At 37.5% G+C, this 13,753-nt stretch overlaps 1 protein-coding gene across 1 annotated transcript in view; it reads left to right on the forward strand.

Moving 5' to 3' along the window:
• The window catches only part of LOC120422783 (adenylyl cyclase-associated protein 1), a 54,435-nt gene that overhangs the window by 5,061 nt on the left and 35,621 nt on the right, over window positions 1–13,753 (forward strand). Inside the window, exons 2-3 of the mRNA XM_039586316.2 lie at window positions 4,168–5,134; window positions 12,239–13,061. Coding sequence (XP_039442250.1) covers window positions 4,384–5,134; window positions 12,239–13,061 — 1,574 coding nt within the window. The 5' untranslated portion in view covers window positions 4,168–4,383. The remainder of the gene's footprint in view (window positions 1–4,167; window positions 5,135–12,238; window positions 13,062–13,753) is intronic.

Below are 13,753 nucleotides of genomic sequence, written 5' to 3' on the forward strand. Positions count from 1 at the left end.
TATCCTGAAACATCCAAACCACTCTCGCCTTCCGTTTGCGCTCTATTAAGCCTCAGCTGAAAAAAATAAAACAGAGGACGGCGGCGGTGGTATGCTAATTCAGCAAACGTATTTCCGGCTCAATGAGCACGGCCACCCGCCATGGAATAGAATCAACAGTTTGCTCGATTCAGCGTGGCGCTCGGAAATTGCCTCGGCAAATATTGGCAGTCACTTTTGGGGGGAAATTTGTGTTGGGCTTAAATTTTACCAAAAAAATTTTTTTTCTGAATTATTATTTTAGAAAACAATAATAAATCAGGATTTTTTCAAAAAGAGTTAAAAAATAAATTTCACAATTTGTGATTTTTTTCACTGTGTATCCAATGATTCCTTAACACAATTGGGAAAAAGTGTGGAGCGTTGTTTTTCACCATCAGTGCAACACAGCAACCACCACCACCATCGGCGCTAGAAGCTCAGAGCTTGTCGAAATCCAGAGTTTTTTTTGAAAAGGACCATTAAACTATTGTCTTTCATATGTTTATAGGACCTAATAAAAAAAAACTCAAGAAATATAAATCCACTTGACCTAATTTCACGCCAGTTTGTTTCCGCTCTTTTGCTTCTTCCGGCTCTGGCGGAACCTGAACTCGGTATATCGCTACGATGAAGGATCATTTTTACCATCGGTTAAGCCCGGAGTGCAGCAAGGCATGTTGTGGTTAAATTTTGAAATTACAATTTCATATCAGTTGCGGGAAGCATAAATTTGTGATTGAAATTGCATCACGTTGCATGTGGTTGAATTTTAGGAGTGATGAACCACACGAAAAACATTTTTTTGAATTTTGGAAACATTACCTAACACAACAGCTGAATGAATGTGTACCTACTAGGAAATTCATTTCGAACGAGAGCGTTAATTGAAACTCAAACTTTTTCTTCCATTTACAATTCGTACAGCAGACTAACAAAACAATCTCAGAAAAGCATAATTAGACATTTGTTTCAACATTCCTCGCCGAAAATTTCGTACAATTGCAAACATTTCACTCACAAACCGCTATGGCAAAGCCCAACTTTTTAACCTTTCTCATTTTTCGGAAAAATAAAATTTAGCGTGGCAAGTGAAAAACCTCCCACCAAATGGTACATTTCCCACCCATCGGGCTTTTTGGGACCAGTCACGTGTTGGTGTACGTGTGGAAAAGGTCAACGTGAATGGCCAAAATGTGAGTTGGACCTTTTTGTGCCATTTAGAACCACCTGTCCCGTAAGGAAAAGAGAGAACTCCGAAATGGGCGTTGGACAACAGAACAAAAATGTAAATTTTGAAACAGGATTGTTTGGGCCATGTTTGTCTTTTTTATTCGGGAGCGGTTATTTGCTCTTGTTTAGATGTTTTGGAATTTAAACCCTTGTCATTTAAGTTAACTAAAATGTATTTAGAGGAGCATGTGCTTTGGGTAGTCTTTAGAGTCATTTGATAATGGTCAGAGTTTTATTGATTTAACTTTTCGTAAACATTGTTCTATAAATTAAAAATATTTATTTATTTATTCAGCGAAAACGGATATTTAGAGGTTTGTTTACCTCCGCAATTTGCGCACGTGACGCGTGGATTAACTATTCTTTCTACCATATTTTTTTTTAAATCTTCCTGCAGTGTTGAGGTCCCTTCGGCTTTTTTGAAAATTAAATTCGCTATAACTTTTGTTATCCTTAACCCAATTTTTTTTTCGATTTTCTTTTACCCCTGTTTAGGAGGTCATTTTGAGCAACATTTGTTCTCCTAAAAACTTTACTTTTCTTCTTTTATATTTTTCTTGTTTCATTTTCAGTATTTTAATTTGCATTTATCTTGTTTAGTCTTATACCACCTTTGCCTTTATCTAGTTTTTTTTGTGTTTTTACAGTAATTTTTTAATGTTTTGCTTGTTTTTCACATTTCTAATATAGAACCAGTATCATTTAAATTGTAAAAAAAAACCTTAGAGGCATGGTCTGGTACTCTACAAAAAAATACTGAATACTTATTTTCCCATAATATACACAGCTAAAAAAGTAGTAATCCAGCTGCGTGTAAAAGGCCTGGGTGTAAAATAAATATTGCATTATTTTATGCAATTTTATGTGATTTTACACCCTGAAATATGTAGTCCATCAGTATGGGAAACCTACTTGACCGTTATATGCGTTTATCCATACAGTTTTAAATCGGTCTCATGGCCGAGTGGGTAAAGGCGCCAGTCCGTACTGTTGGTGCTGGTTTTGAATCCCGTCGGTTGCAACTTTTTTTTTTGTGTTTACAAAAATTGTACATGCAGTGTGTAATATTCAGTGTTTATTTTGACGAAGGTGATGTGCATGCATTTGCATGCGATTTTACCATCGGATTTTTTGCTGTGTAGAGGAAATGTAAGCAAGAAACACAGCCAGAGTTGACCCCAGAAAAAATACATTTTTAAAAACATTGGCAAAGCCTCATAAAACAAGTCAAAGTTCAATAGTAAATTTTCTTAAATTTCAAGAGATCTTCTTTCCAATGATTTTTAAAGATCAAAAATTGGTTGAAAAATTGATTTTTGGCGAATTTTCTGTAGGCCTTCTGTAGGCGGGGTTGGGTTGTAAATGCTTTTCGATACCCACCCTAAAATTGTTGTTTGTGATTCCGATTTCCCAATCAAATCCTAATCCAAACCCTAATCAAATCCTAATCAACTTTGTCGAAGACACCAAATCGATCAGAAAATCTCTACTCGAGATGGTGACTTGTATGAAAGTCTGGAAAGATTAATTCACCCGCCCCCATTTTTTGTGCGAATCTGGTTTAGACTGGCTTCCAGATATGTTTTCTTAGTTTACAAAATTATAATCAGCAGAGCGAAGTTTTTATTTCAATTTTCTAATTATTTGAACGACATATGAGCTATTTTCTACGAAATTGGTCATTTCGACAATTTTTATTTTGTATTTTTTTATTTGGCTCACACTTATGACCAAAGAAGCCTTTTTGCCTTCCTCACCTCACTGAGGCAAGGCTATAAAATCACTCGTAAAATGAACTTTTTAAATAAGCCTTCTAGATATACCTTTACGTATACATATCGGCTCAGAATCAAATTCTGAGCAAATGTCTGTGCGTGTGGATGGACGTAGAATTTTTTTTCTCACTCACTTTTCTCGGAACTGACCCGACCGATTTTGTCCGGATCTATGTTTTAGGATTCGCCTTCAGGTCCTTTAAGTCTTTTTATAATTTCATCCGGTTTGGTGCAGTACTTCAAAAGTTATGTTAGAAAAACTGTTTTGGTTGATACTAAAAGGGGTCATTATTTACATAATTTGAAAGCTCTGGCGGATAGCAGTCGGAACTTTCCGCTCAGTGCACGCCGTGCACGCACACAAACACTGCAGTGCTTTAAAATGAATAATTAAATTTATCATAGATGGCAGCACTCAGATGTATAGTGTCTTTACTAAGTAAGCGTTAGCCAAAGCTTTCAGGAGGAAGGCAGCAACCACCTTCTGGTGGATTAAGTAACGTTTTTTGTCATTGGTTCACCCATACATATCTCCATACAATTTTGGCAGCTGTCCGTAGAAAAATGGTACGTAAATTTTTGAAAATCTGTGACTTTTAAAAGAGTTTTCTGATCAATTTGGTGTCTTCGGCAAAGTTGTAGGTATCGATGAGGAATTTGCAGAAATAAATAGATGCACGGATTTTTTATACATAAACTCAATTTTAACCGAGTTACGATTTTTTTAATAGAGATTTAAAAAAAAATAAAAATTTTACACATAACATTTTTTTGATCTATTTTTTTATGTAAATTTGTAAATTTTTCTGAAAATGATCATATCGTTTTTGAAACTCAGTAATTTTTTTTATTTTTTTTTAAACATGATTAGTTTGTAATATAAGTTAGTTTTTCGGTTAAATGCCCTTTTCAGAAAACTTTAAATATTAGATACTCAAGCAAACAAGATAGGGGAAGCCTAACTAGAAGGTCTCCAATTGCAAATTTTTACTTTTCCATGAATTGATAATGTTATCTTTATATCTGTTTAATTTTTTTCAAGAATTAAATGAAACTTAAATCTGACCTCGTACCAAAGCATTTGCAAACATATTCCTCGCGTATTTCAAGCAACAGTTTATAAATATCTTCTAAATTACAGCCATCGAGTGTGAGTGCTACAGCTAACTTTGTGATATACTTAGAAAAGAAATTGTTAAACTAGTCAATCTTAGCATCGAATCGAAACTGAATCGAATCTGTTAATTAAATACCTACAATTGTTGAGTGCGTTAATACTGTTGATCTCTCGAGAGCTCATTAAGTTGACTGTTGTGTTGAAACGAAAGGAAAATCGAAGCAAAACAAGTCAATCATCATGTTCTCGTGCTGCCGCTGCGTCAATCCCAAATCGCCAAAGTACAAAAAGAAGGGCGCCAAGGACGACGAGGACGATGATTCCTCCGTCGTTCAGGACGCTCCCTGTCAGGATAAGAACCACGGCGGAGCCGGTGGCGAGTCAAGTGAGGAGGAAATCAAGGTGGAAATAATCGAAACCGAGGACTCTAAAGAATCTACCGCCAGTCCACAGCCGGCGGCAGCGACCTCAGATGGCACTGGGACAGGTTCTGGGACGTCAACGTCAACGGCGACGGCATCGCCGGCCAAAGCGGTTTCAACGGAGAATGAAGCCAATCAGAGCCAGCAGCAACCTGTTGCGGTAGATAGCCCCAAGGATTCGCCGGCCAAGGCCGTCGCAGCAGAAGATACAGTTGACGAACCTGCGCCGGAGAACGTGGTGATTCCGACGACCGTCGCCGAAGTGGAACAAGCCAACGAGGATGACACGACTTCAGCTGAAGTTGCAGATGTTACACCGGTTGAAGAGTCTGCCATCACTGCCAGCGACGACCTGCCCGAGGAGCAGGAAAAGGTCGCGGAAGAGAGTGAATCGTGCGAGTTGAAAAATGAAGAAAATAATGTAATAATGGAGCACGCCGTCGTGGAGGATGCCACAAATGAGTGTCCGGAGGAGAAAGAGGAAGAACCGAGCAACGGCAACAGCAACGGTGGTGATAAGGAGCAAGAGCCGGAACAGGAACAAAAAGCTCGTGAATGCGATGGAAATGGTAAGAGGATCTGGCTATCAGCTCTTGACGGCGAGAGCTCTTGAGCTCTTTCGCTGCTGCTGCTGCTATCGTCGTTGTCGCAATGCTACTGATATTCGGTCGAAATGCTATCAACTGCACTATGCTTTTGTCTGGTTCGCTGTCCGACGATGTTGGGGTGCGTCCTTAAAAAGTTCAAACTGAGAGAGAGAAAAACTTGGGAGACTCCACCCAAAATATGTCTTCATCATCAAGCATTCATAATGCTGGTGACTTTACAGTTTCATCCATAACAACCCCTTATCGTTGCTATACGATGGCATTCCTGAAAGTTTCTGGGGATATTGCGAGAACGAAATTGTTATTGCTTGTTTGAAGAATGTTATTATGTGGTTAAATGGACATTCTTTGGAAGTCTTCACCTAATAAAAGAAAGTTGTTGAAAAGTGCACAACCTGTCGATAAAAAACAGGGTAACAATATTTCTTAAAATAAAAATAACTGATTTTGGGGAAATCTACCTATTCTAATCATGTTTCTATGTTCGGCCTATCAGCACTTTGAACGTGAATTACAGCTTCTAAACAGTGTTTTCGACTGTCTCAAATCAACAAATTGATCAAATAAAAGTTCACAAACAACTTCGCTTCGTTGATTTCCCGGAAAAAGTTGTTTTGATGCAAAAAAATTACAATAGAAGCAATTTTCAGGAACTTCAACGATAATTGTTTGTGTTTTTGATTTGAATGAAACTTTGTATGTACTTTTTATATAACCAGAGAAGACATTTTGCATTATTAGTCTCCATACAATTTTGCCAGATACCAATACAAAAAGGTGATTAAAACATTCAAAAACTCTTAATATGATCGATTCAGTTTCAAAGTTGCACTCTAAACAAAATTCACCCAATTTGTATAAAGTCGACTTTTCACATAAAACACTAATTGCGCAAAATAACTGAATTTGACAATTCTCATTTTTGGAATTGCTCTAGATTTCAAAAAATGCCATCTTCTGAGCTATTCATCAAGTTGGTTTGAATTCATTTGGCAGTGCTGCCCATTTTTCGAAAATTTCAAGATTCTGAAATCAAGAAAACTTTGGAAACAAACTCATTCTGAAAAAAAAATTTGCTGAACTTTTCGAAAAAATACTTTTAAACCCACACGATTGAGTTTTGGGGGTTGAAAATTAGAGCAAAATACACGTATCTTTTAAATTAATTTTTTTGTTCTAAATGAAAAAAAAAATAACCTCTCTGGGTTATTGCAAATTTAAAAAGAACATTACATTTCCCATAAAATGGCATGCCTCACAATTTTAGACAGCTTAGTAATGAGAAATGGCAGCGTTTTTGAACTATTTTTAATGTATTTTGAAGAAAAAAAACTTTTTTTTTCGGAATTTCGAGTCGTTTTACTTTTACACTAGAGTTTTTTGACATCTAATTTCTATCTCCTCACGGTTTCGAACTTCAAATCACTTAAAATTCAGGAGCCCCACCGTCACAAGATGTCGAAATATTTACCTCGGATTCGTGATCAGGGACCAAAATAACCCCTTAGTGCAAAGTTTCATGGAAATCGCAGAGGGGTAGGAGAATGACCCATATGGGTTATTCCACCTCAACCTCATTTGAAAAACAAGTAAGAAATTTCGCAAAATATGTGAAAAATTTCCATTTCCAAGCTACGATATCTCTGGAACCACAAATGCTAGTAGGTTGATCCAAGATTCATTTGGAAGAAAATTGGACGTGGACGTGTGTTGCGAAAATCAAAATGTGTTGACATTAAACTCATATTTGAACTAAAGTTTTAACCTCACCATCGCATTCCTAAGAAAATTTTCTTTCTTATTTTTTCTAAGTTTGGAAAAATGCACCTTTCAGTTCACAAGATTTATTGAGTTTCGAGATTCAAAGTTTATTGATTACCCTCTTGCTTGCGTTGATGGTATCAACATGTCCCCCAATTTCAGCTTGATCAAAAATATGTTTGGTTGGCTTTCGGTCTTTTGGAAAATCAAAAAAGTGGTTTATTTTTTTCTACCGACGTTTCGTTTGGGTAGATTTATTGATAAAAATATTGATTTCAATTTTGCACTTTTTTGAGTACGATTGAGGTGAAATTACCACCATTTAATTGCAATTATGTTGTGTACTGAATGGATTGAGTGTACTTAAAAGACTTTAAAATGAGTAACGCAATTATCTTTTCCGAGAAATAAAGCTTTTTGAGAAATCATAAAAGTTTACTTTCGAAACAAGTTGTTGCGATGAGTTTATTTTTATTTTCCCACGAATTTCCTATTCTATCCCAAACTTTTTCCCATCTAAAATCACTCAAGCTGAGACTAACATAAAACTAAATCACCCAAAAAACTGAGAAAAACCAAAGCCCACACAACATGATGAAAGCAAGAAGATTAATTCATTTCCTGTGAGCCACCGGTTTTCCGCTTCTGTTGGCCTTATGACGCAACAACCTCTAGCCACTAAATAGAATTAGTCGGCCTGGCTTATTTTTTTCGTCCCGGTAATGGCTTTCTGCTCCTCGTGTCGTTCCTGCCGCTGCTATCCCGTTAATGGTTGTGTGAAAACATCTTTTCTAGTATTAAGTGAAGCCAAAAGGACGACAACAATCCTATTCTCGGGTTGTATAGGAGGAAGTGGATAACCTTTTCTTCCAACTACAAAAGCTTCTCACTTTTCTTCGCACACACAAATACAAGCGAATCAGGTTTGAACTTTTGGCTTTTTGCCGCCACCTCGCAGAACAGACCAGATCGCTGAAAATGCCTTCGTTTTATGTTGCGGGTGTTATTTTCACCACCCCCTCTCGCAGTTTTTCTCGGGAAGATGAAACGAAGCGATGTTTTGGGGGAGAGATTTTTATCCCCTTTTGGTTAAATTCGATTGAAGTTTGATTTCGGTTGAATAACAACAACAACCAGCAGAATGCTTTCAATCGATTTCCACTTCGGCTGGGAGGGAGGAGCTTTTTTGCTGGTGGTGCAGGGTGGCAACTTGACTTGGGAAATTAAAAAAAAAAAACGGAAATATATTGGAAGTAATGTAGTGTCAAAAGAGTTACGTAGTTTCCAGTTCCATTATGAATTCGCTAAAGCGAATGCATTTCCATTTGGATTGAAGACTTCTCTCGGTACTAGAAAAAGTTTTATAATATTTTTGGTTCCGCTAAAACACAAAACCATAACAAAATATTCATAATATCTAGCTGCTACTTCACTTCGGACAATCGTTTTTTTTTTAAATATTTTATTTGTGTCATTTCCCCTTACATGGATATATAATTGCTATTAATTGCACTATTTGTATTATAATCTAATCAGTATGGCTAGTGATTTTTCGCGATTTCAGGGTTAAATGGAATTTTTCCAGTTTTTTTTTTTCAAATACTCAAATTTCCCTTTTGCTGAAAAGCATGCCATAAAAACATTTTTTTATTCTTTATTTTACTGATCCTACTTTTGTAAAATATGTCGTTTAGGATTCGTTTTGGCGATATTTCAGCAAATTAAATTTCTGAACTCTCAGTAAATTTAGGAAAGCTAAATCTTAAGAGCGAGTCCACGAACAGGGCATACCCCTTTGTATGGGACGTCGTTTGGACCTCACCAATCTGCCTGAAATGTTCAGGGGTTGTTTGTACATAGAAAACTAACATCTGGCCAAAATATTAGCACTCTAGGTCAACGGGAAGTGGGGTAAATCGGGACACAAAGTTTGAAGGTTCAAAAGTGTCAAAAATCTTAAAATGGCTATAACTTGGGCAAAATTCAATTTAATTTCAAAATTCAAAATGCATCTGAAAGGGCTTAACAAAAACTTTCTTTTTTAAAAGGGTTAAAATGGATGAAAATTAACATTTTTGTGCATGTTTCTGATGTAAAATTGTCTCAGGAACACGAATATGATGAAATTATCACCAGAAAATGGGATCTAAGGGGTCCCCCGCGCAAAAATTTACAACCAAAAAATTCACTAAAAGTAAAAGTGTCTATTTAATATGTTAAACTGTCTTACCCAAAGTGTTCTCAGTCTCAGATGGTAGTCCCAGATGTCCCCTACAAGCTGCAGGTCGAACCGAGTTGATATCTGGATGGAACATTTTTTATTTGAGTTTGAAAATTATGCTATTTTTTCACTAAAATGCCAATAACTCCCTTTAGAATTAACCAATTTGGATGCTCTACCCTGCATTTTGTTGCATTTTTTAAGCCCTTTCAGATGCATTTTGAATTTTGAAATTAAATTGAATTTTGCCCAAGTTATAGCCATTTTAAGATTTTTGACACTTTTGAACCTTCAAACTTTGTGTCCCGATTTACCCCACTTCCCGTTGACCTAGAGTGCTCATATTTTGGCCAAATGTTAGTTTTATACGTACAAACAACCCCTGAAAATTTCAGGCAGATTGGTGAGGTCGATGCGAGATGGGTATGCTTTGCTCGTGGACTCGCTCTTAAGCTGTCACTTGCAATTTAAATGAAAAAATCTAGGGTTTTTAATAGGTCCTATAAACATATGAAACACAATAACTTATAGGACCTTTTCGAAAAAAAATCTATTGAAATGTTTAGCGTAATTCAAATCATACAGTTCGCGGGCTGAATTGTCTGGCTGTACCGAGCTTAAATCCGGAATAGGGGAAGGTGGGGCAAGACGACCATATGGGGCAAGAGGAATAATCGCTCGTAAGGCCGTAATTTTTACAATTTCGATTATTTCCAGTATGAGGAATTGTTGCTAGCATTGCAATAAGCTGATTCTACTACCACATAACCGCCAAAACGACGTAAACGCCACGGGGCATAAGATTGAATGAAGTTTTTTTTTCAAAACCTTTGTTTCCTTATAATATTTGGAAAGTACAAAATAAGGCTTAGGGTTCGTTTTAAGGCTCATTTTATCAAAATGCTATTTTTCCTAGATCGGTAGTGTCCCTACCAATGACTTGCACCTATTACAAAGTATGATTTATCTTTTGGTTATTTTTGTTGAGAGCTTTTAAAAAATCTTGGTCAGTTGGGGCAAGTGTACCAAATGGATTTTTAGTATGAAAAAAATACGAATTGCTGCAGCAACATATTTTATTGTGAAAAAAATACATAAAAGTTCTTAAAAACTGATAAACAATTGTTTAAAAAATTGCCCATACACGATATAATAATATCATGAAAATTTACTATTTATCATCTAAGTAATATTTTTTTTTTCGTAAAAACGGTCAAATTTTTAGTAAAATATTATTTTTTAATCTAAAAATGAAAGAAACGTTTCAAATACATCCTAATCTGATGTATCTAAGTGATAATAGTTCAATTGTTAGTAAATTAGCATGTTTTTTCATGCATTGTTCCTCTTGCCCCAACGGGTTGTTCGTCTTGCCCCACTAGTTGAGTAGAATGTACGAAAAATCAAAAATTTTAAAATCAATTTTGTACATTAAAAAACAGATTTTTTTAAAAACTTGTTCTATCAAAGTCTCAGTCAAGACCTGGAATAAGATGATTCTAAAAAATCCGACAGATTTTTTAACGTTTTTAATGGGTTATAACGAGCATTTCCTTAGCTTGTTACACTTGCCCCACTTTCCCCTATAAGCTCGATTGGACGAAAACTTGAGCATCCCAAGCCAAGTGAGCTTCCATACAATTAATACGCTGTCTGGGGGATCAGTTTCGCTAGAATCAGCAGAATTGCTGATTCCAGCTGAATGAATCACTGTTCCGGTGGAGTATTGAGCTAATTTTTGGCGGAATTCTCTATTTCCTTTTTTTTTTTTGCAAAAAATTAAAATAAACGGTACTGGATACCGGTACCCCGAAGGGACCGGATGACTCCCAGAGTGGCCACCCTGTGGCCAATATATCCAAAGATTTATTTGGTATGCTCAGATAGCCAGCCCATTGAAAAATATTACAAATATTAAGTTTATTGGACAAAACAATCGATGACCAACAATTAATGTATCCGACAAACACCTCCATGAAAATTCATGAAGTTTAAGCCGTGGCAAAATGAATTTCGATTGACATTCTTTATTAGACATACCTGGAACCTGGGTTTGCCAAAATTTTGTCTATCCCGATCATTTTGTCCAACCCCCTTTTTTGGGTGATGTCTTTAAGTTTTATACCATTTCCGGCATTGTTCTGTGAAAAAGTTGTTGTTATATCGAACAAAAGCTCACATCGGAGGCAGTTATTTGGTCAATTTTATCAAAAGTTAGAAGATACAAATTAGGGTAAAATTTACTACCCGTTGGAATTGTTGAAAATTAGTATTGGCAAATTTTGTCCAGAATCTTTTTGAGTTCCGTCAATAACCTTTGAGATGATAAGTGTAATTTTTTTATCACTTAAACTAAAATTTCTGCCGGATTAGCAGAGAATTATGCAAAACCAGCAAACATTTTTACTGGATTTTCTGCTGTCAGATATTGTTGGCAGTAATTAACGAAAACAAACCAAAAGAGTTGATGGTTATGATTTTGCGCAATTGCTGTTTTTAGAGGAAATTTTCGTTGGTTCAGCGAAATTTTTGGCAAGTATCAATTAAAGCAGGAAAATCTCTTTTCTTAGTACACTCATGCAATTCAGCCCTAAAATGCCCTCTAATTCGAACAACAACAAAAGGACGAAATTCGCAATCAGCGATCAATTGGGCACCCTGGATGGGAAGCCCTTGGGTAAGCTTTTTCGTTTTAAAAGCCTGTCATGCTGGTAAAGAAAACAGACCGGGCACAATCTGGAACCGTCATCCGTCACGGCCACGGACTTTCTTTGGGGGTAGGGTTTAAATCTCTCTCTTTTCTCTTCTGTGAAGGACTGCTGCTGAAGGGATGTTGTTTTCGGGTGGGGAACGCAACTGGCTTTTGATTAATATTTAATGAAATTACCCCAGCCTACTGCTGCGGACTTTCGGTGTTTTCAATAATACACAGCGACCATCATAAACGGTTTGATGATTGCTCTTACTCTCAAGAGACTTCCAAGAGTGAGTTTGGTAGCATTTTCGACGAGTTCGGTAGCATTGCGTGCGATAAAAAAAAGGACGAAGGTCGGCTAGAAGAGCAATAAAATTCTCTATTTCAGATGAATCGCAATCGTCGGATTCGGGTCCACCGTCCGAAATTGAAATCCTCCCGGGGACGGGGACGATGGCCGCCACGTCCGCACAGAATGAACCGGAAGCGCAATCGGATAAGGTTGAGCAAGACAATGAAGAGGAGAACGACGACGACGGTGGCAATGAAGAGGACGAAAATGGTGGGCAACGGTCGGAACGAACCCTCCGGCTGAGAAGTGACACGAGCAACAGTCAGGCGACCATCGAGGAAACAATCGACATTCAAAATTATTTGCCAAAGCAGGGCGAAAGTGAAGAGGATGCGTCCCCAAATGGGCTGATAGACACTGGTGATAGCGGAAACAATGAGCTGTGTAGTGACGACAATCATGTGCCTAAAACTGCCCCCGATAAAAGTGATTCTCCGGAACAACAATCTGCCAGCCGGAATGGGTCCGTTTCGGAAGAACCGACCAGCGTCCGTAGCAGTCGGCCCAGCGTTACGGAGTCCATTGAAAACGGTCAACTGCCAACGAGCCGGAAAGAGTCGGCCAACAGCGACGACACGACGATCCGGACGCAGCTTTCGTTCCGCGAGAGTTGCCTGTCGCGGCGTTCGTCGTCCAAGTCATCGATCAAGAAGAAGGTGGCGTACAACGACAGTACCGAAATCATTCCACCGCCCGAGTATTCGCCGGTCGTGAACGACGAAGAGGACGAGGTATTTTCCGACTCGATAGCACCGAAGCTGCCCCGTGGGAACATGTGCGCTCCGTACGCCACCAAACGGGGGTCGATTCCCGGGCTGGTGGCCCTGCCGGATTGGTTCGCCGAGGACCGCTTGATGATGTTGGTATTCGTTGGGTTTTATCAGATACTTGCATGCACTTGTTCATCATCCTGTGTGTATTTCAGTAGAGTCTCTTACGTTATTCACAAAGTACATTTCGTTTTATGTTACGAGCGCAATAGACTGATTCAAAGTAAGGATCTTAATGGACTTGACTGCTAAACATGTTTTGGTAACGTATAACCTGCTTTTTGTCTACCAACCTGATGTGGAAAATCTTGCCACCAAGTAGTAATTTTAAACACCTAAACAAATTTTTACGAGTCAGATCTATCGCTGGAATCATGTAACGTTCGTTTGAATTCTACCGAAATTCCGACCACTTTACCTATGACTGTATTCAAATGATTTGATTTTTGATTTGATTTGATTTTGAAAAAATAAGGCCGTTGGTCTTTTTTTCTCAATTTCAGTGTTTTAATAAGTTTTTGTTAAAAATTTCAAAGTTTCAAAATATCAATCACAGAATGCCAAGATTGAGGCAAGCGATTTTCTAACATCTTTTTTAACCTAATTTTGTAAACATTGTGTTGTTACCAAAATCATTATAAAAAATCTCGCTTTCGAAGCAATTGTTTCCAAACCTTGTTTACGTTGATTTCGAAGCCTTTTCAAAAATTGACACCTTATTCCAATTTGAAAAAAAAGTTCAAGATGGTATGTCAGAGACATAACCGAAAGACATAGGACC

Source organism: Culex pipiens, chromosome 2, assembly GCF_016801865.2.
Source record: "Culex pipiens pallens isolate TS chromosome 2, TS_CPP_V2, whole genome shotgun sequence".
In the NCBI taxonomy this organism is placed as follows: domain Eukaryota; kingdom Metazoa; phylum Arthropoda; class Insecta; order Diptera; family Culicidae; genus Culex; species Culex pipiens.